At 39.2% G+C, this 15636-nt stretch overlaps 1 protein-coding gene across 4 annotated transcripts in view; it reads left to right on the forward strand.

Annotated features, from left to right (window-relative positions):
* apbb2a (amyloid beta (A4) precursor protein-binding, family B, member 2a) overlaps positions 1-15636 on the forward strand; it is a 59144-nt gene that overhangs the window by 14652 nt on the left and 28856 nt on the right. For 3 of the 4 annotated variants that reach the window (XM_028008697.1, XM_028008700.1, XM_028008698.1), the window contains 7 exons: positions 3506-4815; positions 5447-5655; positions 6536-6679; positions 6883-6968; positions 7636-7696; positions 9500-9646; positions 10259-10386. In XM_028008697.1, the coding sequence (XP_027864498.1) occupies positions 3537-4815; positions 5447-5655; positions 6536-6679; positions 6883-6968; positions 7636-7696; positions 9500-9646; positions 10259-10386 (2054 nt within the window). In that variant the 5' untranslated portion in view covers positions 3506-3536. The remainder of the gene's footprint in view (positions 1-3505; positions 4816-5446; positions 5656-6535; positions 6680-6882; positions 6969-7635; positions 7697-9499; positions 9647-10258; positions 10387-15636) is intronic. The other variant, XM_028008699.1, reaches the window with a different exon arrangement.

Raw genomic sequence — 15636 nt, forward strand, 5'->3', positions numbered from 1 at the left:
TCAGAACGCTGTGTCCAAACCGACAGGCACACTTTGGCAGGCCCCGGTTAAATTTGTTCAGAAATTTTCTAGTTAATTAATGTGCTTCACTTGGTGATATACTTTTCAGTTACATTCTGATTTATTGAATAAAAACAACTGTAGGCTATTTGGTCTACACTTCAGGTGTATTTAATAATTGACTAAGGTTTCATACTGATTGTAGCGGCCTCTTGGAATAAACAGCCAGACGCAGGGAGTTTCAAACGGGTGCAGTTTAATCTTCACTTTTCATGTCATAGACACCGTGAAAACTGTAGCATGAAATAAAAGGATACAGAATTGTTGACAAAAATTTACATATTAATGATCACATATACAAAAAAGAGAATACGTTGTGTCTTTAGCTCGTCAGCGTACACAGTTTCGTTTTTAAACAAATAAACCAATGACGTTCTACTGCTTTTAAACAAACATTTCTTATCACAAATCACAATTGCGCATATTCATACCTTATTCTGCTTTCCAAGGGCGCTATTTTAACGATTTTCTTTGGTTTCCTTCAGGATCTAACGCTGACTCATCGTGCTTAGTAAGACAGGAAGTGCCGCATTTCACAAAACACACAAAGAAGAAATCTACCGTTCTTCAAAATAAAGGCATAAATTAACAACTAGGTGTCCCTGTTGGACCGATGAACAAGCAAAAGAATTTTACCATTTAGTAGCCATTTACACTGATTTAAAGTTAATTATAAACGTTGCTGGATGAAGTTTATTAAACCTTCCAGACAGGAGAGGAAGGAAATTCCTCCTCAAAGTAAAAATCTGTGAAAATAAATCAATATTTTATCGTAGCTGCATGATATAAATGCTTAATAAATTAGAAAATCAGAGGTTAGGGTTGGGGTTAGAGTTAGGGCTCCCGAAGGATCCCATGCCCTGTGCACGGACACTCTCTGCTGGTGGTCACGCCCAAGGCCTTCCTCTTATTCAGACTTCTAGGGATCTGTGTGTCCAACCTAGGGATCCAAATCCTCTCAGCCCTTCTCCTCTGTGCTGAGGACCAGGTTGGGTTACATTTCAGCACCAAGGCTGAAAGTGCTTCCCAGCCATGGTTGATAAAATGCTGCACAAGTGGTACATGTTTTTCTTTTTGATTTTTGATGTTATATCTGTGTTGGGTGAAACCGGTGAGAAGGCTGTTGCCTGTCTCGCCCACATAATAAATTTGACAAATTTTGCAGGTGATCAGATAAATACAGTTTTTAGACTTGGGGTTTCCAGAAATGGTCTAATTTGTAAATTGTGTTGTCAAATTTGCTTTGTACCCAGTGCAGCTGTTTAAAGAATCCACCCTGACCTTTGAGCCATGGTTTGTCCATGGGCCTTACCTCAGCACGGACGAGGAAATCCCTCAGATTCTTGTTTCTTTTGTAGGCCACAATTATTCTGTTGTTTGGGAGCAAAGAGGTTTCAGATTGGAATTTAGTAAAATTGTGTTTGCTATTGTAAAGAAACTGTCCGGCCGAGGAAGAGATTATAGTTATCAGAGGGGTCATGGGAGATGAATTGGGGGGTCTGGACTCAAGGAAGTTCTTCCTGCATGTCCTCAGGAAAGATCTGGAATATCCTCTCTTACCAAGAGCAGAAAACAGAGTCCTAGTTGCCTCCTCAAAGTTGGTTTTCTGTCGGTGTGCAGATTCTGTGAAATCTGAGGAGTTGTGATTTTATCAGGCCAGCATACGTGTGTTTAGGACGATAGCTTGTTTTAATGCTCCTCTTATCTGGCTTTCATATTTGATGGATTGTCATATCCTTTTAGGTTTGCAATTTAGCCATACTCTTTCTATTTCAGGTGATGGCTTAACCAGGGATCTCCAACTGTAGTCCTCGAGATCTACTGTCCTTTGGCTTTTTGATGCATTCCTGTTCTTACACACCTGAATCAAATTAATTAGCAGGCCTTTGCCAAGTTTGATGGCATGCTGAACGGGCAGTTCTATCAATTTATTCTCTGTGTTAGAGCAGGGATGCATCTGAAACATGCATCACCATAAATTTCAAAACCCCTGACTCTATGGGATGTTGAAAGCTTGGGTGATTTTGTTGTGACTGAACTTGCTTTAAATCTCTCCCTGACCTGTCCAGGTCCAGATACTGTCTGGTCTCTAATAATCTCTAAAAAACCTCTGAGACTTGCACAGAACAGCAGGATTTATAGTGAGATTAGATTAAAAGGAGATTGGCACTACTTATTAATCACGTGACTTCCGGAGGCAATTGATGACACGAGGTTGTATTCAGAGGAATCGAAGTAAATATAACTGAATACAAGTACTTGACATCATTTACAGACTTGTATTTGTAATACATTTTGAAAACCAGTATATCAGTAAAACAGTGAAGTTTGAAGTTGTAAAGTGACCAAATGTGAAAAGATTCAAGGTATATAAATACATTTGCATGGCCTTGCAAAATATGTTTTCATCTAAAGTCAAGAGCTGATCTGTTGGCTGAATTGGTATTTAATCTAGCATGACAATAATGGTTTTGTTGTGACATTGGTGCAGGTTGCTTGAACCTGTTGATTGTGTTTGAGACACAAACCCACAGATGATTCAGCACTAACAGGTTGTTGTGTGGCTCAGGGGAACAACACAGCCATCACCCAGGAGGACGAGAGCAGATAGAGGCCCCGCAGCAGCATAATGCACCGTCTACATATTCTGCTCTCGTTTAAATTCTCCCCCGGCCTTTTTCCCATGATAAGGTCATGCTTTAAAATCTGCTGTGCTCGAGTTTTCCATATCTTAAAGATAAAAAGGCTGTGATGACTGCAGCAATGTTTGAGCCGGTATGTTCGTTATTAGGTGGCAGGATGTTTATCCGTTTGGTTTGCGTGTCTAGACAAGTTTACCTGACTGCTTTTCCAAAGGGGTTACAGGCGGGTTAGTAAGTGATGTAACCCATATTTTCTATGCGTCATGTCTTTGATTGGAATAATATTCTACCACTCTCTTTATCAAGCCGTCTTTAGTCTGCAGCGCAGAGCTGATCCACCCAGAGATAAAAGAGACAGCTAGTTAGCAAAGGCTGCCTAACACCTCTCTTCCCCACAGGCAGGCTTTACTCCTCAGCTTCCTCTTTGAAAGTGAGTCCTGATTTAATGGACCGAGAGTCTGAGTCATTCTGGGCATCATGCAAGTCTATTTCAGTGTTTGATGTTGTATTTCTGAGCTCTTCGTCTTTCTCTACAGAATCTTAGCAGTGTCTTGATGTGTCTTTTTGAAGCCTGTTTAAGCTGCATCCAATGAGATGTGATATCAGACACTGAATTAATAATCAGAGATGCTCCAATAAGAGGTGTTGTGGACGATTTTCAATCACAATTTGGGACAGCTGTGACCTGCTGTTATGAAATTTTGATTTATTTATCTATTTTTATTAAAGCAATCTTAATCTAATATAAAGGTTTATGCTTCAATTTAGTTGACAGTTTTTTGTTGCTCTCCATCTCCCAACAGTTCCATCCTTGCTGTATACTTCTAGTCAGACATGATGTCAGTACAAACTCCACCCCTCTCCCGTTCTGGCTCCACCCCCTCCACTGGGGGTCTGGCAAATCGCAGTACACCCTCAGCCACCCCTCCCACCTCTCTGAGTCTTCGCTCATCCTACAACCAGCTGCTTGGTCGCGACGTGATCAAGGAGTCGATGGAAACCGGGAGCTCAGCCACTTTGCCCAAGAGCCGTCAGAGGTATGCAATGACCACTGTGCGGAGTGCCATGGGGATAAGTGACAACTTTGCTCTGTCCTCCAAGTACCAACCAGTAACCAGAGGAAGAGGACTCCCAACCAAGTCCTCATCTAGTTCTGCCCTGTACTCTTCCTCTTCTTCATCGTCCTCCTCCTTCTTTAACACAACTAACCCCAAACTAGCCAAGAATGGAGCTAACATGCAGAGGCGAGCTGAGAGCCAGCAGCTACAGCTGAGCAGGGCAAATACTGTGGAGAAAATTCACAATGATCTCTTCAATAATCCTTCTTCAGATTGGCTAGAGTTTGGGAAAGACAACTCTCAGCTTCCTCTGTTTCGTAGAAGAACCAAAAGCTTTTTGGAGTACCATGGCAAATGCTGGGATCTGGACCCCAGTTGGGAAAACAAAGAGGGGAAGGAGGACGAGGAGGAGGAGGAGAAGCAGCTGCCTGCATCAGAAAAAGAACAGGACAGCCCTGCTAAAGAAAGAGACAGTCAGAAGGAAGAGAAGACCAATGGCAAGCAAAACAGTCACGAGGAAAAGGATAACGTGGAGTCTGTCGTGGAGGAAAATGAGGAGGAAGACGAGCCCACCCCAACACCAAGACAGCCCCTACTGCCGGTAGTGGTTGAAGCGCCTCTTTCCTCCACCTCCTCCTCTTCTGCAAACAGCCCAGAATGGGTGTCAGACAACCTCAACCACCTCCAGAATCAAGCCCCAGCACCAATTCAAGAAGAGTTGTGTCCCCAAGTTCAAGCTAGTCCACGTAGTCCTGCAAAGCCACCTCGAACCTCCCAGCCCCGGGTGATCAAAGTGGAATTGCACCCCAACAAAGAGAACCAGTTTTTGCAACAGTACCCTCCATTTTCCCCTAAGCAAGCCAGAGCTGCTGAAAAAAACACCCCTACCAAGAATTGGGTATCTCCGCTCCTACAGGAACCGACACCAGAGACGGGCCTTCCTAAAGTAGGCCTGAAAATGGATTTGACTCCTGACACATCATCAGAGGATGAAGATTCCAGCTGGACCACTCTGTCTCAAGAGTCACCCTCTCCACAGAGTCCAAAAGAGACAGGTTTGATATGTTTGTCCTTTCATTTGATTTTTTTATTTAAAGAATTTTAATTTCTTTGTCTTCCTTTAATCATACCCCAATTGCATCTGGACCCAGGTGCAACTTGCTCTGAATAATTCTACCTCCATTTGACAGATCTGTAAGTTTACAAAGACCAAGCAAGGTACCACAGCAATAATGTTGGAGGCTTAAAGGCCCCCTTGAGCAACATTATGGTGTAGAGAGGAAATACGATGTAGAGAACAGGATGCTGCAGAGAGAAGGGCGTGAAAAAGCAGAGAGGAATTGGAGGGGAGGGGATTTTCCAGCATGTATGTCAAAGCATTAGCTAACTAATATTAGGGTATACAGAGTAACATAAAGCCAACAGAGAGAAAGCAAGACAGATTGTTGACTATTGGGCCTTGCCACAGGGTATGAGCCCAGGCTTTGCCATGACAACAGAAACTGAACACAGACATACTGACATTCATCCTCTGCATTCTTATTTCTATCTGTGATGTTTGTATTGACTGAATACTTGCATTACAAGGCCTTATAGAGCTTATCTATGAGCGTAGTTCTTTTGTGTGTGTTTCGATGATATCCTCATGTGTAATATATGTAACTGCATATCCCTGTCATCCATCAGCAGATGTATGGGCTGAAGGGGATCTGCCCCCAGGTTGGCGGGAGATCTCAGACTCATCTGAAGTCTATTTCTGGCATGTTCCCACTGGCACTACACAGTATGACCGACCCGTTGCCTCTGGAAACCAAGATACTACTTCTAGCAATGTGCCAGACTCTGAGCATGACCCACAAAAAGAAACACAAGACTCTCTTATCCTACCAAATGAGGTAAGAGGACTACTAGATGCAAGACATCATAAGGCAAATTTTATGGTGTTTGTGTATTCACAGTGCTATAAATAGGTATTTGCTTCCCTATGCATTTCTTCAGTTTTTGTTGAGACACCTGAACTCTTAAGCATCAAACTCTTAAGCATTAACAAATGTTAATTTTAGGCAACTATAACCGTAGGAATTACAAATTGAAATGTTTAAATGATGATTTCAATAGTTAAAGGGAGAACGTTTTGTGAAAAAGTAATTCTTTGCTTACACACAGTTTTTGGAAAGATCAATTTAATTTCACAATATCTGCAGAATCAAATAAACACTCAAACAGAACCTGCCTGACAGTGTGAAGTAGGATCAAATATCTGAAATAGAAAAACATCATGACCTGACCTAAAGACATTTGAAAATCACGAGTTAAGAAAAATCCACAGCTCACCAAAACTCGACTAACTTTTTGGGAGGTGCTCATTCTGTAGCATCTGAAGCAAAACAAATATATTAATGGGCGAAAGACAGTATTAAACAGACGGATTTGGTGGCGGTTTGATGGGTACTTAATGACTTGCTGTATATGAATCCTGCTTCCTAGTAGGAAATTCTGAAGGAGAATATTCAGCCATATCTAAAATATAAAGTTATATAACTTGAGTTTGATCTAATTTTTTACTTTTTGAATTGTTTTTTCTGAAATGTTAATGAAACCCAAACTTATACTTGTAGAGAAAAGGACTCAAACATATTTCAAGATTTATGTAACATACAAGGTGCTTTTGGTTGAAGCTACAAGATGGTGGTGCTGTTTGATAAATGTCCGTTTATTTTGATACGTTACTTCTATGTGTTTTGTTGTATCTTTTCTTTTCTTTCTTATTTACAGCGCCCGAGCAGTTTGATATCTGACAGCTCAGTGGAGCCGGTCCCTTCTCCGTCTGGTTCCTCCCCATCCTCTTCCTGCTCCTCGCCCTCCAAAGGCCTCTTCTCTCCCAATCCAGTATTCAGCACTACCACTCCCACATCAAAAGTATGCCAAACCTTCAATTTCAACTTAGTTTTTTGCTGGATTTTAACATATTCAACTAACAGAGAAAATATGTCTCAAGCTGAATTAAAATAACATAAAATAAATGTCACAAAGTAAAAAAAAACAAAACCATTTTTTAAAAAACCTGTCAGAACTCAATCTTTTCCCCCCAACAATTCCTGTTTTTTCTCCTTCTTCTTCAGGACCTGAAGGACTATCCAGTATACCCAGATCCCAGTCTTAAAGCATTTGAAGGAGCTACACTCCGCTATGCCTCTCTTAGACTCAAGTAAGTCATGGACAGATAACCGGCACCCTCCAAACATTTTGGCATGCCTGGTAAGGACATGTAAATGTCTTGAGCTAAATTAATCTTTTCTTGTAATAGCATAATCTTACACTGAAAAAAGTGCAACCTTTAATTGAGCCCATTTATTCAGCGGTAATTTTGTGTTAAAATAAAATGTATCTTTTTGCAATCTCACAAGATGCTTACTACAACTTTAAAGAAGTGCAAAACAAAAACTATTGAATGGGAAAGAAAAGGAAACGCATAACTTAAGCCCGTGACTAAGGGATAAGAAAAGTTTCTAAAGATTCTTTGCTTAAAGAAATTTGCTCATATTCAAAATCAGACCAGTAATTTAAAAAAAACTCTTGACCTGTCGCAAATAAACTATTTGCGACACATTAAACTATGCGGAAGTTTTCAGTGAGCACAGTGACTGGATGGTAGGAAATCTCTGAAGCTAAAGTTAAGACATAAAATGATTTATCTTTTAGTTTTAATACATCTGAAGGCATTATATGCACACAACCAACATGTAAAACATTTTTTTATTATTTATTTATTTCTGTGTGTGTGTATCACAGCCAAAGCTGTACATTTTCCCAGTTTTCTTTGGAGAAGTTTGATCTTCTCATGAACATCACTTATGTCTCATAATTTTCTGCAGCCCTCCAGCTCAGCTTGAGACAGTGGACCTTAACAGCACATTCTCTGATCCAGAGGCAATGGTAAGCTTGCATCATACCAACCAGAAATCTTCTGAAATGTATAGGCTTTTAATGATGCATTATACCAGGAATATGTTTCAAAAATCTATCAAACCTGGTGGGATAATTGCTTATTGTTAACATAAACATTCCAGCTGGAAGGTTTGTCGCCCAATTTAAGAATTTGGTCATTAGCAAGCTTTGTATTGAAGAAGCACCCCAAAAATATTTTGAAAGCAAACATCTGGGGTGGATCAGCACTTTGATATAAACTGTTGGATAAATTGCTTAGAATCTGAGTCAATATAACTGAAAAAAAGATAACAGAGAAAGCTGGTAACCAGGCACAAAGAAGAGCATAATGTGAACAGAAAAATGCTAATGTGGAAAAACCTAGTAGTTTGGCACTGTCTCTGGGATGTGGCTTATTTGAATAAGAAATGATGTGACCTTAAAAACCATTCTGAAGTCTGACATGATGAAAAACAGTGTGGGTTTTTATTTAAGAAATGAATGAGGATTATATTCTTGTTATACAGCATATGGCCATTTGTTACTGCACTTGACCTGAATAACTTCTATATATCCTGAAGCACGTTTGATGATGCTTCAGAAATACCAGGTTTGTCCTAAAAATGTCACTGACATCAGATTAAAATCTTTCAAACAAAGGTCTTGAACACAAGTAACAACACAAGCAGTTGACATTAACATTACCCTTTCTAGTTGCTTTCTTGTGGATATCAGCTGTTAATAAATCAATATGAATTACCAGCGTGAAGATAAAGGTTCCAAAGTGTTTGGTTTAAAACTGTAAAGCATTGGGTTTCCACTGTAAGTTGCAGCAGTGCAATGCCTGAAAAAAAGTGAATTATGTGAAACTATAAAGACAGTATTATTACAACACAAGATTTCAAATTCAAATAACTATAATAGAGTTTTAAATGTTTTATTTTGATAAAATATATATTTCTTATTGTTTAATGAGAGAAACTCACCAGGGTGTGTTTGAAATTACGTAACCCAGATCAGTGTTGCTTCCTTTCTTTCTCTCTATTTTTGTTGCAGCGCCACTTAGTGGTCAGTTTTGAGAAAACAGTTATGTTAAGATTTTTATGTTCCTGACTGTTTTAGCCGCCCGCTTGTGGAAGAACTTTAACTAAACCAGCAAAAAGCATATGTAAACGGATAAGACTATTAAGACTTATTCATACTATTAGTTTTTTGTGTCTTTACCAATTTTATATTTATCTTATTATTTTTACTAACCTTAATTTTATTACTTAATTCTCATCTGTTTGATGAGATAGATGAAGAGAAAGTTTAAAACGAGAGAGGGTGGAAATAGATTCTGGACAGGCAGTTATTCTGCCAAACACAGTGTTTTTTATATTTCATAATTTATTCTTCACCCAATTACTTCTAGTTAAGGTGATTTGTCCACATCAGATTGTGTGCATGTACTGAATATATCCCAGCTTGGATCAGATCTGAGTTTTTGGGTATCTTTATTTATTTTATTTTTTTTGTTGTTGTTGTTTGTTTAATAACATTACTGTCTCCTATTCAAACGTGAATATCCTTCTCTAGATTTATTATTTTATTTTATTATTCCTTTATTTAATCAGGTAAACCCCATTGAGATCTAGATCTCATTTTCAAGAGGGACCTGAAACCGTCGGGGAATCGAACCCCGGTCTCCCGCGTGACAGGCGGGGATACTCACCACTATACTAACGAGGAGAACATGTTGCAGATCCAGAAATTAATAAAACACTTGAAGAGCACAGATCAGCTGAACAAAAGTTGTTGTGTTTCTCTCAGTCATTTCCAGTGCGTTCTCTGGGCTGGGTGGAGATGGCAGAGCAGGACCTCTGTGAGGGGAGGAGCAGTGTGGCTGTCCACCACTGCATCAGACAACTGTCCTACTGCAGGAGGGACATAAGAGACTCAGCTGGAGTCTGGGGAGAGGTCAGTGTGTCAGCCAATATCTGTGCTAAACAAGCGTTTTTGATAATGTATGCATGCAGTGGAGCTGAACGTTTAAAGTGGAGAGTTACAGATGATGATGGCAATGAATAGAAAGGCAATGGCTTATTTTGAGCATGAATAAATAAAATTAAACACTTCACTTAACAAAATGATAATAGTAGTAATTTAACATTTTCAACGTCACTGTCCCATGGACGTTCAATGAACATTGTTATTACTCCCAGAAATGTGTGTGGTATTGAGCTTATCATGTTAAATGACAGAAAGTTGCATTATTTTCTCAATCCTGATTGTCGATGAAAACATTCATCTCATGTAGTAAAGCTACACATAAAGTAGCTGCAATCACAGGGCTAACACTGCTGTGGACAACTCCACACAGAAACCTCTACAAGTTGAAGGTTTAAAACTAGAACCTTCTTGCTGCAAGCTAATGGAGTGACCCACCGCAACAGCTTGCCTTGGTACTATTCTGATGTGAAGCCAGAAAACATGGAGAGAGTAAATACTGCTGCAGACTTTTCAATCAATGAGAAACTGTAATCAGCTTTGGGCTGCAGGTTGAAAGTGTCCCTGTGTGCATTATTCCAGGGTAAAGGCATGCTGTTGGTGCTTCAAGATCGAATGTTAACTCTGGTTGACCCAGATGATCGCAGTTTGCTCCACTCTCAACCGATCAGCAGCATCCGTGTCTGGGGTGTCGGGCGAGATCACGACAGGTAGGAAGACACAACACAGATTTTTATTTAATTGGAATCGTTTTCAGGATTCTGTTTGCCTATTTGTGCACAGTATGGTGTAGTACCATGATTTTTCTGGAAAAAAAGAAATGAATAAACAATTTAACCATGATTACCATCCCTAGACATTGGATTCAGCAGCTTTGCTCCCTTAGAAAAGATACTGTGCCACAGTCGGTTGGTAAAATGGCTAATCTTCAGTGGGATTTGTCAGACTGCAGCTGGATCGACAAGCAGTTGCTTTGCACTTTAATAACAAAGTCTATATGTTGCAAATAAATAAATTAGTACATATATGATCAAAAATACTTTTTTGCATATAGTGTGCAACCTCTGTGGAGCATATTCCCATTTACAAGCTTAAATAATGTTTTTGCTTTCATGTCCTGATTCAGACAAGGTTATTTATGAACAGCAACAAAAAAAATCATCTCCACAGAATTGTGGATGTTGGAACAAAATCCATAAAAAGCTAAACTCTACAGTTTAGCTATTGCTGGTAACCCAGATAGCTTTGTGATTATGTTGGTCCATTAATTCTCCAGCATTTAATAAATTCCAATATACCTGCTATGCTTTGAATATCAAGGAGGTGTGAATAGGAACAGATACAAACACATGAGGATCTCCGAACAAACAAAGCTGAAAGTGCATTCTTAAAATTTAATATATGTGTGTGTAATATTTCTGCTGACAGAAACTGAATCAGGAGTTTTGAAAGATCACAGGAGAACAGAATTCACCTCATTATTATTCAACCCTTATTTGCACAAACCGCATTTAAAACTCCATAATTATTCTTATTCTTCAAGCCTGTGGCTCCCCTGCAAGAACCCTGTGGGACTCTCAATCATTTACAAATGTCCCATGGTTTTAACTTTTTAGTATTGAGTTGACAATGTGCTGAGGCTAGCATTGCTGCAAATGGGAGATGGAGGGTCTTGTTTCTAAGTCAAATGTCTCAGCACAGGATATTTCTGCATGTAGTACTTATTTAACATATTTAACTTATTTAAAAACATTTAACAAATAAACAAATAGATTTTTCAAATCTTTCATGTTTTCACTGTTTTTGTATCTGACAAATGTTTGCTAAATTAACACAAAATGAGAATTTTATTCATGGAAGACATGTGTCCAAATCAACCAGGTCAATGTGAAAACCCAACTGCTTCCCTTGTTAAATCATAAATGAACTGTAAATAATCACATTCTTTTTTAATATCAACGGACCTAATTACCACCAGACCTGCAGAATCAAGTACTTACACAAAAGCAATCTGACAACATGTATTAGGCTAAAAAATTGGAAAAAGCAACAGGGATGTTTGAGCAAACAAAATTCAATGATAGATGACTCACCTCTTATTGAGGTGACTCATCTAATTTCTAAAGATTTGAGAATTCAACGCACCATAGTGAGAGCCGTTGTCTACATGGAGCAGTAGCTCACCTTCCCAACTGGCTAAAAAAAAAGAAGGTTCTGGGTGACATGGGCAAAGTCTGGTCTTAAATCTTATTGAGATTATGTTTTGTAACCTTAAACAGTCCAATAACTGTTTATGCAATCAAGGGGAAGGCTTTGATGACTTTTCTTTCTGTTTAATACATGAAATTAATATTTGAAAACACTGTGAAGTTACTCAGGCCATAGCTGTCTGATGTTAAAATCTACTTATTGATCTGAAAGATGTAAATGTGATGGAACAGCAAAACAGAGGCAATTTGTAAAGGAACAATAGGTTTTCCCAGCACTGCATGTTGTTCTCATCAGTGCAGATGTAAACCACCCTTGTCCTCGTATAGAACTCCAATGGAAATCTTTTAGCTGAAAGTAAAGCCACTTTAAAGATCGCCCACTCAATGGTCTTAGAGAAGAGAGAATCTGTAGATGTTGCAGTGTCTGGTCTTAAAGAAATCAGGTGAAGATTGAGTTAAAACATCATCTGTGTGAAACCCGTACTCTCATTTCAATCTGTTTTGTTCATTTTCTCTTCATCTTTAAAGCACTGGTGTGCTCCTCATCTTTCATTTATCCTTCTCCCTCTCCTCTTCATCTTCTAATTCTGCTTTTTGAACGCTGTTGCAGCCTCAGCTGCTCATGTGTGAGGGAGATAAAGAGGAAAGAAGAAAGACAGAAAAGGCCCTCCAACATCTAACATCTCAGAGGACTTAGAAACTTTTATAGACTCTCTCTCTCAGTGGTAATGGATAAAGCATGCAGCAGCCGGAGGAGGAGGAGAGGGTGAATCCAAGACAGCTCCCTCCTTTGACATGTTTCCTCACTGCGATCTCTGTCAACTCTAATACTATTACAATAATGCTCTTTTTATCCTCCCCTTCCCACCAGGAATTTAAAACCCGCAGTCCCTCTGCTTTGCTCCAGACTTAAAATACACAATGGGTTTTAGAATAGAATAGAATAAAATAAAATAGAATAGAATAAAAGTAACCCACAGAGGTTCAGGTGTACCAGCAGCAAAGTCACAAGGAATCGAAGCATGTAGATGTATACAAAAATACAAATATTAAAACAGAACTGAGAATGATATACATACTATACTATGGTATACTATAAAGGGAAATTCCCTACATAAAGGCAACAGTTTTGAGTTTGTGTTTGTTGGGAGCAGTGACGGTTTTATAGTTTTAATAGCTGCTGGGAGGAAGGATCTCCTGTAACGCTCCCTTTTGCAATTAGGATGTAGCAGTCTGACACTGAGGGAGCTCTCCAGTTGACCAATAGCTTCATGGATGGAGTGGGAGTCATTGTCCATCTGTGATGTTATTTTAGACAGAGTGCTTCTAAATGATCATATACATATTAAAAATCTGAAATTGCTAAAATGCTACAGTTGTATTTATTTTTAAATGGATTTTTGTGGATGATAACAATTGTGCCGCTGGTGATTTTATGAAAACCTATTTTTCCTTAACATATTTCCCCGCTGAGTTAATGTACTTGGATGAATGTTCCAGTGTTATGCTATTCTCATGGAAAGAAACATCTCTCTCTTAGAGCAGAGTTAAAGGAAGAAAGTTGTCCTTTAAGGTCTTGTTCTCCAATCACACACAAAATGGAGACTGTAATAGTTGATAAATGTAATATACTTGTTTTTGTGAAATGCTTTGGAAATGTATTTGTGTGCTTGTGTTGCAGTGTGGCATGTTAGAAAGATGATGGAATGTTTTGTGTCCAGAGCCCGAGTAAAGGTTTCACTTGCTTAGACCTGCCACTAGAGGGCATTGCCATCAAGTTTTGTTCTTCCTGAGAAGCTGACAGTACCTGACAAAAGTATTTATGCTCCAAAAAGCTTTTTTTGCATTTCTTCACCTCATAACCCCAAAACCTTTCTGGATTCACCAGGATTGTATAAAATAGAGAAAAAACTGTGTGACCCGGAGGAGAAATGATACATGTTTTTCACACTTTTTTTTACAAGTAAAATTGTGAAAAGTCTTTTTTTTTTCTGACCCTTGTGTCAATACTTTGTAGACCACCTGCAAGACATGTCTCTGCTAGCTTTGTCCTTCTAGAGACAGAAATAGGAGAGGCAGTGGATCAGTTGGAAGAACATTTGTCTTGGAATCTGAAAGTTGTGGGTTTCATTCCAGGTTGTTCTCCTGAATTGTATTAAAAACTCTTAGGTCAGGCACAGAACTGCAAGTTGCATCCTGGTCTGCATGTTATTACATGAATGTGTGAATGCAGCTGGATGTATGAGACTCAAGCAAAAGCTCTTTTAATGGTAGGCATGACTAGAAAAGCACTTTTAGGATTACTCGGTATTTTACACCATTCATCTTCCCATTAATCTGACCTCATTTTCTGACCCCACTATGAAACGCATTCCCACAGCATGATTCTGCCTCCACCATGGATCAGTGTAGGAATGGTATGTTGCTTTGTTATTTTTCAGCCACACACAGATTGGCATAAAGCCTAAAAATGTCACATACAATAATGTGGTTGGAACATAGGTTTTGCTAAGTTGTGTAGCCACAGGTGGAAGTAAATGATTCATATCTCTGACTACAAGGAGATATATTAAGGAATACTGATTGCTTTGTCTGTTCATTTAGATAAAAACAGACAAACAAAAAAACTACCTGGAAAAATTTATTAAGCTTAGTCGGAAAACAAAGCAAATAACATTTTGTAAGAATAGACACTTTAATAAAAATTTAATTTAGGATTTTATCTAGCTGCTAATTTTGGGCCCCAACACTTAAAACTGAATTTAACATTTAGTTTTAAGTGTGTGCTGATATTTCTTGTACATGTTTGGACAGAACAAGTCTGATTTTAAGATTTAAAATAAATCCTTTTTTGGATTTTCGTAGAAAAATTACAAAGAAATTTAGGTTGAAAAATATGTTAATGTAATCAACAGATATTGTAGAAACCAAAATGCGCTTTAAATCAAGGACAAAGCACAATCTTCCCTTTTTGCTCTATCCTTCATCTCTCTTGTCATCTTGTCTTCTCCGGTATCCATCCATCTGAAGAATATCCCCAGTGTGGTCCTGAGTGCGTTCCCTCTGTTTCTCCTGCATCTCGATTCAATATGAATGAGTCCCACCGCCTCTAGACCAGGGCGGGGCAATGCCAGGGGGATGAGGAGGAGGGGTTTGCACCTCGATGAAGTCATGAAGCCATATTTGTAGCACTCAGCAAGTCTCACTGGTGCACGCCTGGTTGCACTTGCACGTGTTTGCATATGCATACATGTGTGTGTTGCTGCAAGGGAGTTTGAATTGATGAAGTCATAGGTCTATATTTGGAGCACTCAGTGTGTGTGTGTGTTTGTGTGTGTGTGTGGTATGTCTGTGTCTTTTACCCCACTTCACAATCCCATCATTCTGTCTGTAATGCTCTTGTGCTATTTCCATTCTTTGTTTCCAGCGCTCTTGTCAGCGTCCCCTCTTTTGCCATTGGCTGTGAAGCGTTGCCTCTTCTCCCATCTGCCTCTCTTTGTTTCTCCCGCTGTTGCACTTTAGTAAGGGAGACGCATTCTCTCTTCTTTCCTCCTAGTTTCAGTGAAGCTAGAGAGGGAGAAACAGGAGGATAGAAGAATAGATACTCAAGGAAAACAGAACAGAAAGTGTGCATTGCAGAGAGAGAGAGGGAGAAGAAGAAGAGAGACAGAGGGATTATTCCCTGCTTGCACTGACCTGGACACACCAGGACTTCGCAGGAGACTCTTCGGACCGCAAGAGTCGTGGATC

Source organism: Xiphophorus couchianus, chromosome 23 (genome assembly GCF_001444195.1).
Source record: "Xiphophorus couchianus chromosome 23, X_couchianus-1.0, whole genome shotgun sequence".
Lineage (NCBI taxonomy): Eukaryota > Metazoa > Chordata > Actinopteri > Cyprinodontiformes > Poeciliidae > Xiphophorus > Xiphophorus couchianus.